General features: G+C 36.6%; 1 protein-coding gene across 1 annotated transcript in view; it reads left to right on the plus strand.

Annotated features, from left to right (window-relative positions):
* LOC121317479 (potassium channel subfamily K member 3-like) overlaps positions 1–25,705 on the plus strand; it is a 40,599-nt gene extending 14,894 nt beyond the window's left edge. Inside the window, exon 2 of the mRNA XM_041253465.1 lies at positions 24,446–25,705. Within this exon, the coding sequence (XP_041109399.1) occupies positions 24,446–25,320 (875 nt within the window). The 3' untranslated portion in view covers positions 25,321–25,705. The remainder of the gene's footprint in view (positions 1–24,445) is intronic.
* Positions 25,706–25,914: the final 209 nt, after the last annotated feature.

Consider the following 25,914-nt stretch of genomic DNA (forward strand, 5'->3'; position numbering starts at 1 on the left):
ACTTTAATTTGTGCAACGCAAGTTCAGTATAATAAATCAGTCGTTATTATCTTAATGTTGTATCAGCCATGCATTAGTATGCGCAAGGGATCTATGCTGTGTATCTTTTGTGCCAAGCACAAGCTGCATCATAAGGGAGTGTTTTTGCAGAACATCTAGGGGTGTTCCTCTGATGTAGCCTGCAGCTAAGTGTCTTATATCTACCAGACTGGAGAATCCACCCACATGAGATGGTTCTAGTTTTCTTAAAATTGGCAACAAACTCTACAATTGAGGTATTTTTTGGGATACTGTGACCCCTCCTTGACTTTCAGTCACCTTGATCTTGTCTTCACTTCCAGGTGATTTTACATGTGTATCTATTGAATATTGCATTGAACCTGGCATACAGTACTATGTAATTTATATATATATATAATATATATATATATATATATATATATATATATATATATATATATATATATAGTACCAGTCAAAAGTTTGAGTACACTTCCTGGAATTGACAATGTTTTTGGAATTTTTCATAATCGACAATGTTTTACGTCGTATACGTTTCTGTAAATACTGGAAAATGAAAGCACATGTTACAATATACAAAACAACACATAAGGAGTATCAAAGCAATGTTCAAGAAAATTGAAAATTGTCTCTAAATCTTGGATTCCTCAAAATAGCCACCCTTTTCCTTAATAACAGCCTCACAAACACTCACATTCGGTTAACAAGTTTCAGCATGAAATCACCCGACATGTTTTCCCAGCTCTTCTGCAGCAATTCCCAGAGATGTAGGGCACTTGTGGGTAGCTTTGCTTTGACTCTTAAGAACATAAGAACATAAGAAAGTTTACAAACGAGAGGAAGCCATTCGGCCCATCTTGCTCGTTTGGTTGTTAGTAGCTTATTGATCCCAGAATCTCATCAAGCAGCTTCTTGAAGGATCCCAGGGTGTCAGTTTCAACAACATTACTGGGGAGTTGATTCCAGACCCTCACAATTCTCTGTGTAAAAAAGTGCCTCCTATTTTCTGTTCTGAATGCCCTTTTGTCTAATCTCCATTTGTGACCCCTGGTCCTTGTTTCTTTTTTCAGGTCAAAAAAGTCCCTTGGGTCAACATTGTCAATACCTTTTAGAATTTTGAATGCTTGAATTAGGTCGCTGCGTAGTCTTCTTTGTTCAAGACTGAACAGATTCAATTCTTTTAGCCTGTCTGCCTTTTAAGCCCGGAATAATTCTGGTCGCTCTTCTTTGCACTCTTTCTAGAGCAGCAATATCTTTTTTATAGCCAGGTGACCAGAACTGAACACAATATTCAAGATGAGGTCTTACTAGTGCATTGTACAGTTTTAACATTACTTCCCTTGATTTAAATTCATCACTTTTCACAATGTATCCGAGCATCTTGTTAGCCTTTTTTATAGCTTCCCCACATTGTCTAGATGAAGACATTTCTGAGTCAATAAAAACTCCTAGGTCTTTTTCATAGATTCCTTCTCCAATTTCAATATCTCCCATATGATATTTATAATGTACATTTTTATTTCCATTATTTCTTCTGTCCATCTGGGATTGATGTCTGAAGACTAGGCAGGCCAGGTCTTTAGATTGAGTTGTCCTTCACTTTCCTTCTTCACCAGATAGTTCTTGCACAACTTTGAGGTGTGTTTCAGGTCATTATCTTGCTGAAGAATGAAGGACTGCCCAACTAGCTGTAATCCTGATGGAATGGAATGCCTCTGAAGTATGTTATGATAGTCATGCTGGTTGAGCTTGCCATGGACTTGGTAAAGATCACCAACTCTGCCACCAGCAAAGCAACCCTAGACCATGACACTGCCACCTCCATGCTTCACAGTGGGAACCACACATGCAGAACTCATGCACTCAACCTCTCTGCGTCTTACAAATACTCAGCGGTTGGACCCAGATATTTCAAATTTTGACTCATCGGTCCATAGGACTCAAACGTCCAGTTTCTGAGTTTTTTGGCCCAGACAAGTCTCTTTCTCTTATTCTGCACTCTTAACAATGGTTTCTTTGCAGCAATTCTTCCAGTAAGGCCAGCTTCACTCAATCTCCTCTGAACAGTTGATGTTGAAACATCTGTACTTCTAGTAGCATTTAGCTGAGCTTGTATTTCAGGGGTAGTTAATCGCCGGTTTCGCAGACTTTGACTCGAATGAACTTGTTCTCTGATTCTGAAATCACTCTTGGCCTGCCTGACCTTGTTCGGTCCCCATGAGTGCCAGTTTCTTCAAATCGTTTGATTGTCTTGGCCACAGCAGTTACAGACACTTGTACAGTTCTTGCGATTTGTCTTAAAGATTGACCTTCATTTCTTAAAGTAATTACAGACTAACAATCTTTTTTCTTTGCTTAACTGAGCGTATTTTGCCATTTTCTGCTCCCTTCCATTCAGGAATGACAAACTTGTGCCAATACTACCTATATTTATAGTAATCATGGACCCTCACCTGTTAACAATCATTGGTGACAAAAAGTTAATTAGGTAACATGCTAGTTAACTCAGAGAACGTCTAACAAAGACACTTTTATACTGTGTTCTAACACCGTTTAATACACATTTCAGACTTTTAACTGACTCGGGCTTCAGACTGAAATCCCCTTGCTTTGGGTGACCATTTCATTGAAATTGACAAGATTTACATTTTCATTTAAAAATAATTTTTTTTAATGCAATTCACTTATGATTATCAGCTTATATAAGTACATGTATCATATAATGAAATATTAAGTGTTTATAGACAAGTTTATACAGTTAAAAGCATAGATATGCATGAAAAACCTGGTTTCAAGCAGGTGTACTCAAACTTTTGACTGGTACTGACTATACTGTATATATAATAAATATAAATATAAATAAATATAAATATATAAATAAATAAAGGTAAAAAAACCCACTTTATTTAAGGAGGCTGCTTAATTTGTTTTGTTCTAGACTGGTAACATACTGGTGCATGTTTCCCATTTCACAGAAAAACAACATCTTGGATAAATAGGCATGCTATGCATGATTCTTATTTGGATAGCTGCGTTATCCCAGCCTATATGTGTGACCATCGTACTAAGAATGAATGTGATTAGCACGACAGCAGAGTCCCCCACAGTGTGGCTGAAGCACTTGGAGGGGAAGTACTGCAAAGCAATCCAAATGGATGATCATGAATAAGTTATATGGGTGATATTAAATCAATGTAACATTCAGCTGTTATAACACGATAAAACACTTACTGTAAAAGTTTATGGAATTTTAAAACGAGGCAAGTACTGTGCAGTGCCTTTTGGGATATGGAAAAATATGAAAAGGAATCGATTTGAAATATTTATGTGGTACTGAAAAAAACGTGGTACTGAAAAATAAATCTTGTGACAGATCGTGTGTTGTAAGTATAAAATGACATGAATAGGAAACTTTATGTTATGGATTGCCATATTTTTATATCATAGCAGGCTAGATTATGTGACAAATACCTAAAGAGTTAGGGGCTGAATTATCTTGTGAATCTGTTTGTATAGTTATCATGTGCTCATATAACTGATTAACTGTTTAAAACAATGGATAGGTTAGGTGACAGAGTACAGCTATGGCCAAAAGTTTTGCACCACATAGAAATTTAGGAGACATAATTAAAAAAAAACAAAAAACAAAACAAAAAAAAAAACACTATATGAACATATTTTATTTAGCATCATGTAATCAAATTAACTACAAAATCATATAATAGTAGTAAAGTTTTTGATGTTATATTTCGAAATGTCACATTTTGAATATATGGAAAACTACAAAGCGGTATGTAGTTCAATATGTTAACGTAGCATTATTTAACAGGTTGTATTCGTGTTTATGAAGCAAAATTTGTTAGTTCTATGGGGTGATGCAAAACCTTTGGCCATAGTTGATGGCCAATGTATCTTTTGATAAAAGTATGTTCTTCAAAGTACTGACTGTACAGCTGCATGCATTTCAGTTGCTGGGGCACAGACACAACTCATGACACATTAGTTTGCTTAAGAAATATAGATTGTGGAAGCTGTGGTGCAGTGAATCAATATACAGACATGACTAAGGGAGGAAGTGCTCACACATAAACCAAAACTGTAGTTCTCAGCCTCCAAGTATTTACACTATGAAAGAAAAGGATTAGGAATTAATTATAAAATAAATTATATTCATGGATAAAAATAATAGTAATAATAAGAAGAAAGTGATTAGCAGTTATTGCCATTAACACAAAAGTTTGAAACATTTTGATTACCAGTACTGTAGATGTGATTCCAGTCAGTAAAGATAAGCATATTTATATTTTTAGCTGTGGTGTGCCCTGAGATACACAAAGCCTGGCTGTTGCTTCATTGTAAATGTTGGTTTATAATTAATAATTAAAAGTAATTACTATTCTCATAAAGTGCTATCACATAAGCAGCGGGCCAGATAAGCTGTGTTACGCATTAAAAAAACCCAATTACACACTAAATTTAAATTGAATGTGTAGAAATACGCAGACCACAGCTTGTCTGCCTCCCCTGAAACTTCCACTAACAACTACATCCCTTGACTTTATATTATATTATTATTATATGATGGATAAAACCAAATATACATAATGAAAAAGATTAATTAACCAAGTTTGTTATACGACGAATACAAACAATTGTACACAATGAAATAGCCGGTATCGAGCTATAATTTCATCCTCAGGGAGATCAGAAAGGGTCATGAAGACCCTAAATACTCTCCCTTCTCAGTACCTTCCCTCTGTTCCTGGGTTTGTTCAGGAAAGATAGGAGCCTGCACTCTCCGTCGTAAGAAATAGGGATGCCATTGGGTTAAAATACGAGTAGTGCAGAATGAAACAGGCAAACACAATCAGACTTTATGGTTGTTTAAAATCAACGTCATGCACTTAAATTTAAAAATAGACTTTCTCCTTTATAATGTTGATTATTTAGGAAAGCTTGAGATTTTAATTTTGTGTGATCAAATGTACACTACTCTGGTTTTTTACTCTTAAAGTGCACTTTAAGTGCTGTTTGTTATTTCAATGAAGCTTGCAATTCACAAAACCCCTTTCAGCTGATTGGAGAGCGTTTATTGGTTTATAAATTATTTTGTTTTCCAAATCACTGTTTATCCTAAGACAATGCTTATATACAGCACCCCCTTCAAGGAACAGTCCTTAAAAACAGGTTGTTAATTGAATTTAAAATAGGTTTTGAAGTGCCACTTTATCTCAGCAATCTGTGTTGAATTAAACAGATTCTCCTTTAAATTGCATTATAATACAGTATATTATTTTCACTTGTGCAAAAAAATACTGTATGGTTTACAAATATATATATATATATATATATATATATATATATATATATATATATATATATATATATATATATCACCACTTATGATAGCTATTACTACTATTATGATTCATCTTGACAGGTTTAGATGAAATGGGTCCTAGAGGATGGAAAGGCTGCTATTTTTATCCAGCTGTTAATCCAGTCAGCTCTTAAATTAGTGGGGCATCAATTAGACTACAGAAAAGTATGAAAACACTACCAAGTGCTGGACAGTACTGGGTTGCAGGGATGAGCATTTAGAATACTTCTACCAAAAAAACAAAAAAACAAAAAAACAAAAAAAAAAAAAACGGTACACATTCTTTTTAACTTGTGATTTTCTAAATCTTAAGAGACCTCTGTAATTTTATACAAGTATTGGGGCAGTTAGACAACTTTTCTGAGTGCTTGGTCCCTAATTATCTACTGTTGTTTTTGAAGGAGAAAACTAGTAGCGAGGAACAAAATAATGCTGTACAATTAAAGACCTCTTAAGCACTCTCAAGTTGTTCATTAAAGATGGTAAACGTTTAGTAAATATGGTCAAAGGTATCGAACAATATGTGGGTTTTTTTATATATATAAAAAGAGAGACATTGACAAGTTTACATTAATAGAAACCAGAGGAAAAAAAAAATCCCATCCTGAGAAACAGTTAGCGTGTCTACTTTTCTAGGATTACATTGGCATTTTTTTTGTGTCACAAACATTATAAAAAAAGAAATAAAATTTAATTACATTAAAAAGTTACCCTGTTCACCAAGTAGAGTGTGACAGAGCGACACAATCAGTATATGAGATTCGATAATGAGGACCCAAAAAATGGTCTCTCACATTTATCCACATGTGGCTACAGCGGAACTAGACATTCCTTTGCCATTGCTTTTAAACTGTGATCTTGTGAATACGTTTATATTTTTTGCATAGTCAGTTATTGGGTCTTATAGAGGCAAGGCTGAAAATAAGTATCACTGTGAGACAGGTGGTAAAACTGATTAATAGTGACTTTGTTCAATGAGGTTAAAGGCTAGAATATTTTGGAACACTAGGAAACTGAAGGCTAGATAACTTTAGCTTCAGTAGAAATGCTGTCTTTCTTACATGTAAGTAGATAGTATAAGAGAAAGTCGTTTCTTTGCTAACTATAGAATATAGCACATACATGCTCACAGAACTGCAATTAAATTAATACTACTGACATCCTGCAGCATGAAGGCTTCTGATGATAAGGAATTCAGCCAGTTACACTGTGCATGGACTTTAGCATGGATGCTTTCTCCCACCAGAACAGGACAGAGGAAGCCATATATGTTTTTTTTTTCCCTTTTTTGAGAGAGGGGCAAGCAGAGAATTCCTAAACGCCTCAATATAATTCGCTCTGCTTTGAAGTATGTTAAAAGCAGTCATATAATTCAAGTCTTAATTATTGTGAGTGATTCAGCTGCAAGTCTTTTTGCCAAATATGGAAAGAAGGGTTTTCAAATTGCGACTGCAGATAAGATGAAATATGCAGACATAACACTGTAACTCGCCCCAATGACTAACATTATTTTTCACTGAGGCGTCGATATCAATACAAACATCCCCACCACAGCTGTACATACAACAACAGAACTGTCAGTAAAATAAAAATGCAGAGCACCGTGACCTACATGCACTGTTTGCACCTGTATGGTAAAGTGTGACATGCAGACAAATAAAAAGACTGTAAATAGACACAGCGCAACTAGAACCAAACAGGCATGTTTTTACTGCTGTTTGTAAAAGGAAATGATTAAAAATTATTCAGAAAACATATTATAAACACAGGTTTATGGTAACAACCTTCAGAAATGTGTAATAATAATAATAATAATAATAATAATAATATAGTCCATTAGTTTTTTTGTTCAGTGGCGCTTCCTGCTGGCCAAATATTGCTTTTGTTTTAAATGTTTGTTCTTTTTAAATTAGATTTTAAACAGGTTTTCACTTGTAACACCAGTAATACATGGTCCATGCTTTTAAACATGCTATTGTGATGCTGCCCTGCAGTGTTACCCTGATAAACACAAGCATAACTAGTAGCAGCAATGGCACAGTGGATTTGGTAAAACGTATTGTACAGCAGTCTTGATATGGTAGCACATAGATACTGATAGTACTGCAGTGAAACACCTGTGTATTTACCGTTGTCATCAAGCCCATTGCACTGTAGCTGCTTTGTGCAACCATTGTCCTTTAGAACAAAATATTGGAGTGCTAGTTCATAGCCATGGGAAATCAATCATCCATCTAGTATTGTATGGCAATGTGTCTAATTTGACTGTTTTTCAGAAAAACGAGTGATTGTTCTTTTAGCCTAAATTACTGCTTCATTTGAATCTGATAGAGCAGAGGGGTAGCATAGCAACAGTAGTACATGTACCTCAGGGTAATTTAATCATTCCGAAATGAAGATTGGGGAGGATAGGAACTGGCTGGTGGCTTTAGAAGCCCTAGTCAAAGTACGAAGCATGAAGTAAGTAAGCCACAAAGTAACCACGTTAGAAGGACGCTTTGTGTAAAGTAACCCCTTAACTACAGTGTCTTTTAATTGTGTTTGGACTGATACAGCATTCCCTGTGCATTGTGGTTTAACCACCAGTATTTCACAGACTGTAAAGTAAGTGTCTGGTTAATAGCTTTTTAAAGGAATACATCACAATTATTGTCCATCTGAACCAGCCCAGCTACCATTCTCTGTAGACTGCAATCAAGCAACTGAAAACTCATTTACCTCCCTACAGTTTAATCATTCTCAAAGGAAAGATAATCTTTTTTATCAAAGGTCAGAGTCTGTTATGGCTCTGGATTAAATTTAAGCTTTTTTTTTTTTTTGGTTTTGTAATACAGAGAGAATTAAGTAAAAGGTCATGGGGCTAATGTTTTTTTTTTTTTTTTGCACCCAACACCAATAACCATAGAAAACAATAACAAGCACAAGCACATTTTAACACTGTAGATTACAGTTAGATTGTTCTTTAATACTGTGCAATAAATTCTGTGGAGCCTAAGCTACAGTAATATATTAAGAATGGGTTAGATTATTATTATTATTATTATTATTATTATTATTATTATATTATTATTATTATTATTATTAATAATAATGATATTTTTCTTCCTATGGCACGAGTCTTGCACATTCTCACTCTCTGAAAAGCACAGTGTAAATCACATTTGCTTTCATCTGATGATTGCTGAGCTTTGCAATATCAAATAGGAAGTTAGCTTTTTCTTGTAAATAGTTATCCCTTTGATCTGCTTGTTAACTTGGATACAACAAACAAACAAGTCATAAATTGGTTGCTCTTTTACTTACACTTTGGTCAAATTAGGATGAAAATGTTCTCTGACACTTGAGAGCAATTTGGTTTAGAAACAGTGCAGTAGCATGAATGCTTCAGTCAGATAAGACTAACATGGGAGAATTTAAATGTCATGGAAAATCGTGCTACTAGGTAGATAGTATTTAGCTTATATTTGCATGATGAATAATTTGCACAATGAACATGTAGTCGAAATAGTAACGACTTGGGAACTCCAGCACATGGGATAATGTATGTGAGATATTCCAAGGGGAGCGCTTGTTTCACAGAAGTCATATTAAAAACAATATCAATAGTAAACATGCATACTTTACAATGGATAACACAGCATCATAACTGTAACTCATGCCCTGTTTTATTTAAAACATGTATAATTACAAAGCTTGATTTAAAACATCCTCAAATATTAATTGAGCTAGAATCAGTGTCCCTGCAAGGAACACAAACAGTAGAATATGTGGTCATACTTCAACATTCTCCACCAGACAATTCTTCCTGGGCATTTTAACCCTGAATTTCATCAGCTACAGTTTATTTTTACTCTTGTATAAATATTTATTTCTGGTCTCATAGAGGACTGCACATGTCCAGTCCATGGGAAGGTCCTCTTCTAATACAAACCTATGTAAATAAAACCCAATATTTATGCAGATTAATTTAAAACAAAAAAAAGGGATGGGGGGAAAAAGCTATTTACTTTTTAAGCAGTGTGTCAGTGGATTCTGTCTAATAGTGTGCCTCCAAAGACAATTTAAAGAGCTGAGAAGCAATTCCCATGTCTATTACAATAAGATTGAATCATGAATAGGGATGTGCACCTTTGTAATGAGGAATTGATTGCTTGTTGACTCACTATACCGAGTTCCTTTGCAGCCAGTGTCATGCTGTCTCCTTGCTGGGCTGAAGAGTGTCACTTCCAGAAATGGACTCATACTACATGGGGGAAACGTGCCTGCTTTCTGGAATGATAATATAGTAATGATAATACAGAAAGATCTTGGTTTGACATCCACTTTATGATTAATGAGTTTGCTTTTCACACGGTCAGATTAACATCACACATAACCCTTTCTTCACCTACTGTTGCCCTTTTTTGTTGACATGGGTAGCAAGTCATTAAGACACTCCTGACAGTCTACAAATCAGCTCAGACTGGAGAGTTAATGCATTAGCCTTTCACCTTGTCTTATAGGGTTGCCACCTTATCCACATACCAAACCCAGACATATTTCTCAGTCAGCCTAGCTCTATCAAAACCAGATCACCAGATCTCGGTACAAATCAATAATCATGCATATTTCTAGCAATCGAACTTGCAAGCCAGAAAAATAGTAGCTATATCATGATAGGTTAGAAACTAATCTTATGTGAGACAAGTAGCTGTGGTGATGAGTAACGCTGTGGCAAATCTATGTGCTCTTTTTAAAAAGAAAATTTACAAATAATTTGTGAGCCTGAAAAGCCCATTTGTGATGGTCAGAATTCTTTTACAGCCATTGTGTCTTGACAAATTTTGCCCCCATGGTAGTGCACACTTGGGGACAGGTCCAGTCTATTGAAGGCAAGGATGTTGAAGGTGCTGGGGAGCTAGTATACCCGCTCTTAATTATTAAGGGGCAACTATTGTATTGGGTAAACCTTACCATGGGCACAGGACAGCCTGTAACACAATTGATGGTTCCTCCATCTTGTTGGCTCGAGGTCACGAGGCTGGCGCATGATGTCCCTTTTGCTGGGCACCTCGGAGCTGATAAAACAAAGGAACGCATATTGGCTCGATTTTATTGGGTAGGACTTCATAATGAACTATTGAAATATGTAACCACATGCCCAGCCTGGCAGAGAGTAGCGCCGGGTCGAGTGCGCCCCGCCCCTTTGTTCCCACTGCCAATTATTTCCACTCCGTTTGAGCGTGTTGCAATGGCTATAATGGGCCCTTTGCTACCTTCTGACTCTGGGTATATGCATATATTAGTGGTGGTAGGTTATACGACGCAATACCCTGAAGCAGTTCCATTGAGGTCCACTAGTGCAGCTGCAATAGACATGGTACTAGTGCAGATTATGTCGAGAGTAGGGATCCCCAAAGAGATATTGACTGATCATGGAACTAACTTTATGCCTAACACATTACAGCAAGAATACAAAACATAAAAAATCAAGATATCTGTTTATCATCCACAGACAGATGTTTTGGTGGAACGCTTTAATCAGACCCTAAAGCAGATGCTGAGACAATTTGTGAACCAAGAGCAAAAACATTGGGCATCGCTTCTCCCCGACCTACTTTTTGGAGTGAGTGAGGTGCCACAGAGTTCAACAGGGTTCTCCCCCTTTGAGCACTTGTACGGCAGACAGCCTCACGCCATCCTTGATCTGTTGAGAGACGGGTGGGACGATGTGACAAAATGCCCTCCCCTGTGTATATTATCTGTTATATGTTGCGTGTTATGTGTTAAATGTTGGTGTATAGTCATTGGTACACGGGATATAAACGGGTTTGTGTAACACGAGTGTTTAAAACGTATATTTGTATTTAGGCACGAGGATTGCACAGCACTTCACGTGCAAATAAAAAGTAATAATATGTGAGCATGGGGAATTGCACATTATTAATTCACGTGCAGTTGTACCGAGACTCCAATTGAATAATTGATTAGCAATTGAGTCTTGGTACAGCTGCATAAAAGCAGCATGTTTTCACCCACTCGGGGTTGGGTGTTCGGTGAGTGGAGAACGGGAGAGAGAGTAGGAGAGTTATAATTTCAATTGCTATTGCGTGCTGGTGGGACCAGCACGATACTTGTTTATTTAACTCACCGTGTTTGTTTGTCGATCTGCTCACCATTTGTAAAGTGTTAGTCCGTTTTTGTTTGTCTTTTTATTTTGGCATAGAGTGTCGTGTCCTGTTGTTTCTTTTTGTTCAACTGTTTTATTTACAATAAACCGGCGCAAGCAAGCGCCATCATCATTTCATTTCATCCGTCCTGTGTTTGTGTATTTTATTTCCTGGTCTGACGCCTCCCACTTCGGCCGTCTCTGTGACAGACGAGCACAAAGGCTCATCCAAAAATGTAGTGCAGCATGCACTCCTACTCAGAGATCACCTGGATTTGGTTGTCTGTTTGGCCCAGAACAATCTTAAATCAGCTCAGCACCAGCAACAGCAGCATTGCAATAAAAATGCATGGATTCAGACCTTTCGACCAGGGGACAAAGTAATGCTGCTTCTTCCCTTGTCAGAATCAAAGCTGTGTGCTAAATGGCAGGGGCCATATGAAGTGATTCGGGTTATAGGAAAGGTAAATTCTGAAACTAGACAGCTCGATCACCATGTGAAATTTACAAACAATGCACAATAGGGGCTAAAATACCCCTCATATTTATTATGTAACAGGCACTATGACTACTAACTAACTACATTTTAATCTCCGTAGTATTCTCAGCAATCATCCGCATGACCTACAACATGACCTGGCCATGCTACAATAACAGCCTTGGATTAGAACATATATCCCTGTTTCTTTTATTTATTTTGTATGTATTACTTAACTTAAAATAATATGTTCCGTCTGCTTCTCTGTTGTGTTTCTTTGTAGATTAATTACCATGATCTATTCCAGAAAGAAGATTTTTCAGGCTGAAACAGTATAAAAGTAGACTTTTTTATTTTATCCCTGGTATTGTGGTTTCTGCACAAAAAACAAAGTGGCAAAAGACACATTTTCATAAAGTAATATCATTAGTGTGGTTTACTGCTGCCTTTTTTTTTTTTTTTTTTTTTAGATGTTCACGCAAGTGAAAACTCACATTTAACTCAAATAAAATACTAGGATCACAACAAAACAAAATGTTGATCACTATGCTTAACATGTACCTTATAAGTTGGGCCAGTGTTTGAAAATGGTGAAGCACACCTCCATCTGTATCCCGATTCTGACCAACTTACATACTCTGAAGCTGCACTTTGAGCAGAATTTCACCCCTGGAGCTCTGTCAACATAAAACTACTCAAACATAATAAAACATTTTAAGACAGACAAAAAGTTGTATTAAAAAATACATTTATTTTGCAATTGATGATTACTGGGATAATCTTACATTGATTTAAAAACTGCTGCATTCACGATTCAGACACACTGTCCACTGCCCAGCGCTACCTACTTTACATTTGTATAGACAGAGAGCAGGCAGGGATAGCAGAGTTGAAAGGTTGTATTGTCACATGATTTGAATCTAGTAAGGAAGGCTGTTTTGCAAAGGCTAGTTATCATCTTTATTTTTACACACAAATTGGATGAATTCCCTGCACTGCGCTTGAGCAAGTTTTATAGCTTAGCAAAGTACATGTAACTAATACCTTCCTGTCAGACAATTTATTCAACCTCATTTGCTTTATTTTTTTATCAGAGCTATAACTCAATGGACTTATCTTTTTAAAATGAATTTCTTATAATCACTGTGAAATGATCTAAGGCCTGCTGTGCACCAACATTCATTTCAATTATATGCCATTTCCGACATACATTATTAACTATAATTATTCATAATAAATGATAGTTTCTCTTGCCTTCTCTATGTATTTTTATAGACTGCACACTTACATGTGTCGAGATGCTCACACTTTTCTACTGTATATGTTTTCTTTATATCAGATGGTTACTCAAGAACACCGTTGCTGAAAAAGAGATACAATCAATCAATGGGCCATCAGTCTCATTGCTCAAATGTCTTTCATGTCTAAACAGTGTATCTCCTACAAAACCCTGGGTTATAATGGGATAAACAAAACCAAGCTCTAGGAAACTGAATCTTGCTGAAACTAATGGGCACTCCAAATTAGTAATGACGATAAACACAGTATCTGTTAATATAACATACCTCCTAGTGAAATGTGGTGAAGTTATACGAGAGCACAAAGTAATACAGTATACAGCTATGGCGAAAAGTTTTGCATCTGAAGAATTTTAGGATTGAGACATATATTTTTTAAAACGATATTAACATCATTTAGATGTATTATTTAACATCATGCAATTAAAGAAACTACAAAATGATATTGGTACAAAGTCTACAAAATGAGTTAATTCTATAGGATGATGCAAAACTTTTGTCATTGCTGTACACTAAGTGTAAATATACAAAATAAACAACACAGAAAAGTGTAGTAAATCATAATAAAAATAAGGGGAAAAATACTATAAGTCATGGTCAACATTCAATGCATAGTTTAGTATCAACTGTTCAAATGTGACATGGTAAAGTGAACTATTTGCATTGTTTTCGATATCCAGATGAGGTGTCTGGAGATCGAAGATATGGAAGATGCATTTTACTTTACACATTTCCTGTTCACTGCTGCACATCTAATACTTTTTTTGGACCAGTTCAAATGGCTTTTTACATAATAACATTTATATTATGTTTTATAACATTACTAACATTGCTGTATTATTATTAACATTATAAAACAAAAAATCAAAAGTCAAGCCAGAAACAAAATTTGAAAAAATGGTTCTGATATTTCTGTTACAATTTGATTGCATGACAATGATGTTACAAGAAATGAATGGACCCTGTTTACGTAAATATTTTACAATAAAGATGCAAAGCTGGAAAAACTACAATAAAATGAGCAAAATGACCCTACTCTTCCGGATACACATGAAAAGAAATAAGAATGTGCCAAAAGGTCATGTCTGTAAACATACCAATTTTAGTTCTATATGGTGAATCAACTTCCATAGTACATCTTTTTTTCTGTCACTTGTAGGCAAAAATACCCATTTTTAAACCCTTGTCCTTTTCACACCAGCAATTTCACAACAGCATGAACTAATACCCACTGTGTTAATCAACAGTAGTGTGCTACCATAATGACCATATTTGTTCCGGTTCAATTGCGTTTCTCTGCTGGTAACACTGTGTTCTTCTAATGATTCTGCAAATGTTTGTTCAGGGTTATTCACCAGTGTTGTCATGATGTCCATTGGTGGTTCTCTGTTAGGTAACGGGATGTGAAAAAAGAGGAACATTATTATCAGACTGATGATATAACTGTATAACATGGCACCCAGATTTTAAATACTGGTCTTGACGGATGACTATTTTCACTTAAAGTGACTGCACATGTTAAAAAAAAAAAGTCCTTATAGTTCAATTATGGCTGTTTGTAAACATGATTTTAAAGAAGGGCATGTTTTCCTCTCACTTCAGCTTATGCAGCTGCTTGACATTTCCTTTGCATGTGAATGTACATTTAATCAATATTTAGTAGAGGCTGTCGTTAGGTCCACCGTGTTTAACTGCTTTAATGTTGGAAAGAACATCACAAGTAGGAATATGTACATTCTAAAACTATTACCTTCTTCTCATGGCAGCGTCAATGTTTTTGTTCCTGTAAGTATTTGCAAAAAACAAGTACTTGATGTGTGACAGTAAAAAAAAAATACACATAGTATTGATCTCTATACCCCTTTTTTGTCTTTCATCATATGTTGTTGTGGCAGATCAAAGCTCTGCCGTTTAGAAATTGGCAGGGATGGGGCTAATTTCCCCTACCTGCCTGGGTTTATTATGTTCAGGTGGCTGGGCTTGATTAGTTGATTAAATGATTAACTTAATTAAAGATCAATCACCGCCTCTACTTCTCCATTGGGAGGAGGGAGCTGAGGAAGCAGGTTGGTGGTTTTTGGTTGTTTGTATTTTTGAAATTTTGAATCCAGTGATGGCATTGCCCAGCCTGGAAACCTTTTTTTTTTGTTTGTTTTTTTGTAAATTTTGCTTTTTGGTCTTGCTTTATTTGTGTTTGAACGTTTTTGTTTTGCCCTTGTGCACTTTATTTTGTGTTCATTTATAATAAAAGTATATATATTTTTTTTTTGAACTGCAGTCTGTCTCTGGGCCTCTATCCATTCGCCAGCCTGTCACAGTTGTTGACAAGTACCCCACAGTTTATTACTGCAGAGCAGCGGGTTATTGCCAGCAATTTATGCTTCAGCTTTTTAAGACTCTGGACTTGGCTCTCTTTCTTTAGTGATAAAAATAGAATAATTACATAATGACATAAGTGGATTTTTTGTTTGTTACCGTCCAGTGCCCTATATCAGATATGCAGTTCTTTGGCCAGGACCACAGGATGCATCACAAGAAAAAGGGGGGTGATTTTCATAGAACTGATACTAAAAGTTACAAAAGACATATCTGTAGCAGATAATTATTTATTTATTTAGTTTTATGAACTGCTTGAATAGAACTGAGTTTCCTTACATATGTTATACCCCCCCTGCTTTGGCATTACTTGCTCTGTAAGCGGCATTAAAATGTAGACAGGTTGTAGGTTTATTCTGTAGTTGTGGACTATCCAAGCTGTAATGTCTTCTGAAATATTTCCCATTAAACCAGGGATGGAGGCACGTAAAGGCCAGTTTTGGCCAACTCCTGAATTGTTCCAGTTGGAAGAGTAGTCAGAAAAGTGAACAAATAAATTTTGTTTAATATCATTATTGAACAGTAAATTATTTTAACCATGGAGACCTAATTTTCTCTCATTTACTGAACTGATAGTTTACATATACTGTTGACAGTATTGCAATGTCATTTTCATCAGATACAAGCCGTGTGAAATAAATCATCTGATACAGCCATCAATTCTGAAATCACACTGTTATCGACAATCTGTTGACCTTTTTGATTTTTTTTCTTTTCGGAACCAGCATAACAATCTATGGAATCAGCATCTCCTGAATCGGCACAGCCATTTGAAAACTACCAGCTCTCATCATCAGAATGATGCTGGTACCAGACAGCTGACATGCAAACAAGTGACCAAATGTGTGAAACAAGCAGCACGCCTACTGTAAAAGGAGTGCTGTTAATATCCATAGTATGCAGATGGTAAATCAAATTTAAAATAAAAATAAAACATGACTACAAATAACAAAGGCTTTAAAGAATATATGATTGTCTTATATGGTCTGTTTTCTAATGTGTTTGAATGTGCTTCATAAAGACATCAAGTCGGAAGGTTGGCTTTTAGTCGAGTGTTACTCTATGTATGACATAAAAACAGTGACATTAAAAATAATTTTGATTCAGTTTCAAATAGCCGATATGTAAAGATTTTTATAAATATATAGCTGAGAAACTTGTTTCCAAAACGTAAAAGAAAGAACAGTATGAACGAATACCTTATGTGTTAATCAGTACCAGTATTTTTTATTGTTTTTTTTTGTCTGTTTTATATTGGCAACTTCAAACTGAATATGCATTATATTAACCTATAATTAAGTTAAGTTAAAATATGGTGCTGTAGAGTGATTATCTGAAAGCCTTGTGTGCTGTACTGTTACAATTCAGGTCAACACCGCTGCCGTTTTAAAACCTGTAACAAAAAGACAGGACTAGTATAACTGGAGTACCCAAAAATAATGTGAATTGTTCAGTGATTAGGATGATTTGAAACAGAAACAGTGCTTTTTTTTCTTAATGTGTATTGTAAATAATGGAGAACTTTTTCTTTTACATCTTTACACATACACTTCTGTCTGATGATAATACAGCCTCTTACAGGAGGCTCACTAAAATGAAACAGCACCACTTGTAATAAACATCATCTAACAAAAAAGAGTGGTGCGTTTGTACTGATGCAAAATTCATTTCATTTACTACCGTGTTGGGAAATGAGAGTTTAGTTGCACATCGATTTACTGTGAAAAAAAAGAACCATGCAATTAAAAATAACACTTAGGAGCAATGTTATTTATTGTTTTTGTTTGCCAGACAGTATATTGTCTCTTGAGTGAACCTAGGTAAATCACAAAGTGTCATTGCTGCTGAGAAATTGGGTTTTGTATTGATAGAGTATTTCAGGTCTTCATTTGGGAATTGCTATCAATTGGAGTCATTGAAACTGTTTGGGGATTCCATTTCTTGCTCAAACTAGATGATATTCTGGCCACTCTAAATCCTAGTGATAGCATTTATAAAATAAAAACATAGCAGATAATTATTTTTAGATCTTGCTGATAACAGTTGTTACTATGGTTTTTAAAGTTTACTGCAGATGCACCAACATACATACAGACCTGTCAACTCTCCCATATTCACCAGGAGTCTCCCATATTTTGGATCCTACTCCTGGACATCTCCCCGGACAGATTTTCTCCTGTATTCTCCTGTTAAACCCCCTTATGTCAGCAAACCTTTAATATCTACAAAATTCATGGCCGGTGTGTGATTACTGCAATTCCCTCTGTACATAGCAGGGTTTGGACCCAGGAGAGTCCTGTGGCAGACACAATTTTGTATTTTCAAAAGTTGACAGGTCTAAGATTTCAGTTTACAAAAACTCCTGCATTTTGAAAACTCAGTGTTGACAGGTATGTAGCTAGTGAATGGAGCAAAAACATTAATTAGAAGAAAAACGAATTCAGCATGATGGCAGATGCATTGATTATGGTGACGAAGTGTCAATTGGTTTTACAGTGTTGAAAACTTAAAGTACAATACAAAGTCAAGTCTTTAGATGCCAAAATCAAAAATATGGCCATTTTACATTTTTTTGCAGATCAGATGTGAGATTCACTGTTGGAAAATGGTGAAGAGGAAAGGCTGCTGATGTTATGTGTTGCTTTAAGAAGCTGTAATATTTTACACTTGTTCCATCCACCCACACATGGGGTTTGTAATACTGTAGTAAATTCAACTTTTTTTTTGCTTTTAAAATTTTTCTTTTAAGCAACTACAGTATTTACAGTATCCTACCGACCATCCATAACTATAAAGTAATCATTAGTGGTACATTTAGAAATCACATTTTTAAAGAAACTGTAAAATTCAATGACATAATATAGACACTGGGGCTGATATAAGGATTATGTAGTGCAGACAATTGCGGCTGCAAAATCCAAATTGTCCAGCGGCCAGGCAATTATTTTGCACTGTGGCCTATGTAAGCTAAGATCAATGCAAGGTACTTAACACACATAAATAATGAGCTGCAGTCATGATAATGAGGGTAGTAATGAGCGCTGCCTGTGCACTGGGCTAGTCCACACTTACAGCTCAGAATGAGGTGAGTTAGGGGTACAGAGTATGTTGTCGGTGTTACCAGGAGGACAGTCAGCCAGGTGATGAAAAAGTGAAATTCAACCGACAGCCCAAACAAAGTGATCCTGGGTTTGAATATGCAGGGTCTTCTTCGTCTTGCCCTTCTCCTCCAAAAGTTTTCCTGCCTCTCCTCAACAAGAGCCAAGCGCCTCTGCATCAGGAAGTGAACCACAGCAGCCATCCTGAGGCCAGGGACAGGTCTCTGCAGGTGTGTGCTTTTATACAGCTCTTAATTACTCGCTTCTATATGAGTTTGCACCTTGTAAGAGGAGGTGCAAAGTTATTGAAGGGTCAGAAATTGCCCAAGTGCAAGGCAAAATCCTCAACTCATTATCCTCGCCCATTTAGTATTCCAGATCCCCACCCAATTCCATGACTTTTTCTTCAACTGTATCATTTAAATGTATTAATGATGGCAAACTGCTAATTTGATAATGGGTGCAGAACGCCAGGGGAAAAACATTCTTTACATACACAGCATTTTTAGTGATTGCTAAAGTCCCACTTTAGGGCTGGTAAACATGGTTTGCATATGCAAAATGCTGATTTTGGCCACAATATGGATGTTTTGCACGTATCCTTACATCAGCCACTATAACTCTTTTTCTAAAAGGTTCTTACTTACATTTTTGTTGCTAAATTTTACAAAATTTATTTTACATATCCTACCATTGAGTTTATTATAGCATGTTGTAAAGCTAGGATTTTATTTCTGTATCTACCTTCCCTATCTGACTACACTGGAAGCGTTCAGATGCATACCAGCTTAGGGATCTTATTAAGTGTGTTTGACTGCTAGAATCATAAAAGTTCTTTAAGGGTAACTCACACAGGGAGATGCGAGAGAGGGCACATGGCTTCATTCACTTCAGTTATCCTTTCTTTCCATTGCAGTTGTGTGCTTCATATTTCCTTTCTATTTCTATCTGGAACCAGAGAGACGTTACAGCCTCTGAAATGCTTAGGGTTAGGGTTTTATCACAGGCAAAAGAAAAGCATAGGTTGTATTCATACAAATCCAAGTAGTTTTAAATGCACAGAAAGTACATGATTTTGCATGTCAATATAGTGTCTAGTTAGCCTGCAGTTTCGCTTCTGGGGATCTTTGATATGGTAGAAGCCTTACTGTAGGTACTGTATTTCAGATGTCAGGTAGCACATTACATCCCTTACTCACCAATAAAAGAATGTTTTGACGCTTTATAATTCATTACCGTAGTTTTGTTAACATTATGATTGACCCCCATTTATTCTGCTGTAATTATTTAGATTCTTTGAGGATATGGAAATATTTAAAGTACAAGGCTGAAGATAAATTGCTACATCCGACTATTGAAGTGGTACTAAAAAGCAGCAGTACATTTTCATCTATAGTATTGCATAATTTAAATACTATCCAAAATCACTTTAAGATCAGGGCATGCAGCTTTCTTTCAAGAATTGAATTTTTGTTTTTTAAATCTCCAAGATGGTGCCTCCTGGATACATCATCATCAAGTATTATGCAGTTGCTTCTCTGCATAATAGTTGATAACATCTGACACACAACAACCACAAGAGCAAAACATAATCATTAGTACTGTGTCAGGGTCCTTAGGAAGAATCAATATAAATGCGTTGTGCATGCTGAGTTTCAAATAACTCCGCAGAAGTTCGTACAAACAATCAATGCCAAAATAAATAATCCAGTGATGCATAGCTGTTGCTGCTGCGTCATGGCACAAATACACATGGAGGCAATGTGAGTAGGTAGCTGCATACTGTTTCTTTCATTAATAGAAAAAAAAACATAATTACCTGTCTGTACCTGTGAAATTGTTGCTCGTCAAAGCATTTTTTCATTCCAGGCTGTTCACAGGCGCTTTTTGTTTGTGATGCTGTCAGTATAAAAGGGATGATGGCAACAGTAAGACATGGTTTGCCATGTCAGTATTCATCTGTACATGCGTAAATGGTTATCGGTGGTTATAACTGGATGTTTTATAGTACAAATGACGGCCTATTAAGTCATACACTGGTGTCATATAAAGAACATTTACTATAATGAACATTATCGTATTCATCATAATAAAGTTCAGGAACACTTTTAAAATTTGAAACTCATTGTCTAGAGCTTGGTGTTATTTACATTATCGTCGATACACTGCGGTCTGAGGGTCAAGCTACATCTGCATATTGTAAGTGGATGAAGTTGAAATAATTTTTTTAAAACTCCCTTTTCTTATACCAATACAGTACAAGCATAATTTTAATAGAAAAATGTTATTGATCTTCAGTATTTAAATTCTGCAGCAAACTCAATGTTTCTAGAAATATATTTCAAGGGCAATTCTAATCCCTCTCATTAAATCTGCATTATGCCATGCTTGTTCTAGTGCTTAATGCTGCCTCAGGGGCTGGTTGTACTAAAGGGATTTGATCCTGGGTCCAGGCAGTGCTCAGCCAATTGTGCGCCACCCCCTGGAAACTTCTGTCCATGGTCAGCAATAGAATAGCCTGGACTTGAACCAGCGATCTCCAGGCTATTGAGTGCATCCTGGACTCCATGCAGAGTGCCTTTATCGGATGTGCCACTCGGGAGCCTGGTATTTGGATATTTTGCAGCATTTAAAATAATTAGTTATATACAGCCAGGTTTTTCCCTTTGACAATAGCATTTACAGATATTAAAATAGTTCATTGAATACCTTTACTGTATAATTAGTTCTAGCTTGCAAATATCATTTAAGACACAGACCAAATTTCCCACCCTTAATTTGAGGAAAAAATAAAACATCAAATAAGTATGCATATACAAAAATACAGCCTCAATTACACATATGGAGTCAGTTTGCAGCCGTCTACTATCGCACAGAGCATTACAGTTAGGTGCTGCTTCTCATCACTCACACTTGTTTTTCTTCCCATTTGTGAACAGTGGTATTGCTGGCATGTTGAATGAATATGGGTGTCTGACCAGCATTTCCAATCTGTCCAACGGTACTGTTTGTTAGAAACACTGAAATTGCAAAATCTGCTCTTTGAATCCCTAATGAAGCTAATGACGCTTCTTTGAAAATGTCTGCCTGTATGTCGTGGATGATTCGAGATCAGGCAGTAACATTTTGGTTAATCTTTTCTCAGCAGTCAGTCACTTTGCTGTTTGTGTACCTGGACAGTCACGTCTTTTTTTGGCGATTTCAAAACACACATCACTATACTGTACTCGAATTTAAGTTGCAGGCTGTTTTTGAGAAGCAAAAAATTGTTCAAAAAGTGCGTCTTAAATTTGAAGGAATACGGTAATTGTAGCACACAACCGAGGACTGTGTTACACCATTATTTCTGGGTCCTTATAAGGGATATACGAAACCATGACAACAGCTCAAGGTACTGTTACCCCAGTCCAGAGGCAAGGATATTAACCATTGAGGTTTGCCATTAAAATACAGAATAGGGTGATCATGCAAAAGATCAGAGACTCAATTGTTTCTTAGGAGAACTGAAGCTTTTGGAAAGCACTGGCTTTTCTCTACAGTACAGAGTGTTTCAAACTTGATCTGATAATTCTCAGTTACACTAGATCACAATATAACAATTTTCTCAGGGAAAAAAACATAATTATTTTCCTGTCGTTTGAATAACAATTAAATAATTAACTATTTGCCAAGAACAAAAAAAATAAAAGCTAAATTCATACACAGGAAGCAATATGGCGATGTTTATTATTATTTGTTGGCTTTTGAAAAAAAAAAAAAAAACTGTTGTGAAATGGCTGATATAAATAAGCACTTCCTCTTTTGACAGCTTGAGTAGTTGAACATATCTCTTATGTTAGTGAATTCTTGAAGACTGGAGGGTAACTGCCAGCTTGTTTCCAAGCTGCAAGAGTAAGAACCTCATCCTGAGATTTACAAATTGTCAGTGCTGGATTCTGTGTTGCTTTGAACACGCATCTAAAAAATAAAAAGAAATGGGATATGCACAGAACTAGTCTACACTAGTGTTGGAAAAACAAACATGTTTTTGTATTTATGATTGGAGCCATACACATGAGGTGAATTAACTTATTAATGCTATTACAAATTATGTTGCATGCTGTAAGTTTTATTTATTTATTTATTTATTTATTTATTTTTCAAAATGTTAGGGTTGCTGTCTCACTTTTATTTCAATAGCAAAAAATAATTACATTTCTTTGTTTCTAGATTGTAAAATAAGCCTTTCTTATAGCACATTATTAATTTAATTTAATAAAAAATAACCACAACTGATATAGGCGGTCACAACTTCCGCAGTTTTGATCTATTGTAATAAATGTGGTGTAAGGGTTAATGCATGATAACCTAGCTAAAATAGGAATGGGAACTAACCTTTAATGTGCCCCATTGCTGCAAACCTTCCTCAAATTAATAACTATTATGCTGCATGAAGACATATCGATGTTGACATTGCATTATCATAAACTTTTGATACATTTTGTTTGATATTCTATACAGAGTCCAATACCTAGGATTTGTTAACTCAAAGTTATCTAGGGAGCTTATTGGACAGGGCGCAATTGTACTGACATAGACAGCTGTGCTGGGAAAACCATAGTCCCAGCTGAAGAAGCTGTACGACTGCAGAGGTGTTGCAATGCTAAATCTACAACCAAAAGCTATGTAATATATGTTTACCCTGGAACTATAGGATAGGGTCCCTATTCTGTAAATGAAAATGTTATCTTAACACTTTGACAGCTGGAATACATTTTAAATGGTGTTGTTTTTTTTGTTTTTTTTATACTTTCCATATACATTTGTATGATGTTTCGAGTCATTCTGAGTAGTTCTGAATTATCTTGTTTCAAATCTTGTCTTTCTATAAATACATTGTTTTGAGCTTGCTGGAACGGGCCTAGTTGATTGGCCATTGCTTTTGCTTCCTGGTTACAATGCAAGTTTTCTGCACAGTTTATTTCATATGGACAGCATTTTGCTTTCAGCTCTGTCAGAAAAATGCATCCATTAGTGCAGTATGATATTAGGAACATGAATACTGATTTGTACACAGAAATGGGGTATGATGTATAGCACAGTAAAGGACAGGTATTCTGTGTGCTCTTTTCCTACCCTGAGGGTCTGAACTGGGCTGAACTAACACAACAATTCCAGTAAATCCGGTCTACTCTAATGTATTGTATTTCCATCACCCATGACATTTCCTTATGAAAGACACACACATTATACATTGGATTTCATAATGGGATGTATTTTTTCATATTAGTTATAAGAGAAATTGTCCAATTACTTCTTAGTGTTCACGCAGAAACGTTTAAAAAACACAAGTCACAGGAAAAGCAATGGGTGATTACTGAGGAGCCAAAGCATGGAAGAGTGTCAATGGCTTCTCAATGGCTTCCTTGTCCTAGTTAATTAAACACAACTTCTCAAACTCCTAGTAATGGAGACCGGTTATGCCTGGAGATGTGTCTCAGTAGATTTATACTGCGTTAACACCATTGAATAAATTATTCATGTTTTACCTCGCAGACACAGAGGCAAGCTGAATATATAATGTTTGTAGTATTGTATGGGTTCTATTGTAAGTTGTATGCTTTTACATCATTGTTAAATGGTCTGTGTTTCCTCTTCTTTTCCCAGGGTATGGACATGCAGCCCCCAGCACAAATGGAGGGAAGGTGTTCTGCATGTTCTATGCCCTCCTGGGGATCCCCCTCACCCTGGTGATGTTCCAGAGCCTGGGCGAGAGGATCAATACCTTTGTCAAGTACCTCCTGCACCGCATCAAGAAGTGCCTTAAGATGCAGCGGACGGATGTATCCATGGCTAATATGGTGACCATTGGCTTCTTCTCCTGCATTAGCACACTGTGCATCGGGGCAGCAGCCTTTTCCCACTACGAGGACTGGAGCTTCTTTCAAGCCTACTACTACTGCTTTATCACGCTCACCACCATTGGCTTTGGGGACTATGTGGCCCTGCAGAAGGACCACGCACTGCAGAACAACCCCCAGTACGTGGCTTTCAGCTTCATCTACATCCTCACTGGCCTGACAGTCATTGGGGCCTTCCTGAACCTGGTTGTGCTCCGCTTCATGACAATGAATGCAGAGGATGAGAAACGTGATGCTGAGCACCGCGCCTTGTTTACCCGCAACAGACAGGCCAGCAGCATGTGCAGCCCTGTCGACACCCCAGCCTCGGCAGCTTCCGCCGGTCGAGGCTTCCGCAACGTCTACGCTGAGGTGCTGCACTTCCAGTCCATGTGCTCCTGCCTCTGGTACAAGAGCCGGGAGAAGCTGCAGTACTCAATACCCATGATCATCCCCAGAGATATTTCCACCTCAGACAGCTGCGTGGATCAGAGCGACGGCTCCCCAGGCAGGTTGCCCGAACTGCGCTCGAACGGCTGTGTCTGCAACATGCAGCAACGCTCTGCTATCAGCTCTGTGTCTACCGGCCTTCCCAGCCTCTCCGCTTTCAGGGGACTCATGAAAAGGAGGATCTCGGTATAGCCAATGCAATACTTTATTTTATTACAATTTTCCACAAAGGACAATGAGAAAAGCTTTATTATTTTAGCAACATTTAAAAAAATGCTTAGAAAGCTTTCTAGAATTTCAAGAACCACCTATGTCTTTTGAGAGGCGGGTTTGAAAAAGAAGATGACATTTTCCACAATGAAGTGAACCTTCTGGTCAAGTACATCAGCGTTTCTGTTTGATGGCCTGAATATAGACATGGACGTACATTATGGTTAAAGAGTAAGTAGTGGTTTTCCGAAAAATATAGCGTTATACAGCTCCACATGGTGCCACAGCTGTTTCAATAACGTACCTGTCATTTTTCTTTTCATCGTTAACATCCTGTGACAAAGACGGCTGTAGTGGGGACGCCAGACCAGAAGAAACATACAGTACTGCGAGATGAAATGATGAATGAATGCGCTGCTGCGTGGTTTATTATTATAAAATAAAACAGTACACAAAAAACAGGACATGGCACTGGCAGCCAAAACAAATAGACAAACAAAACAGACTAATACTTAAACAAACAGTGCACTAACAGACAAACACGGTGAGTCAAATCAACAGTAATATATTTACGAT

The sequence above is a fragment of the Polyodon spathula genome, chromosome 6, assembly GCF_017654505.1.
Source record: "Polyodon spathula isolate WHYD16114869_AA chromosome 6, ASM1765450v1, whole genome shotgun sequence".
NCBI lineage: Eukaryota > Metazoa > Chordata > Actinopteri > Acipenseriformes > Polyodontidae > Polyodon > Polyodon spathula.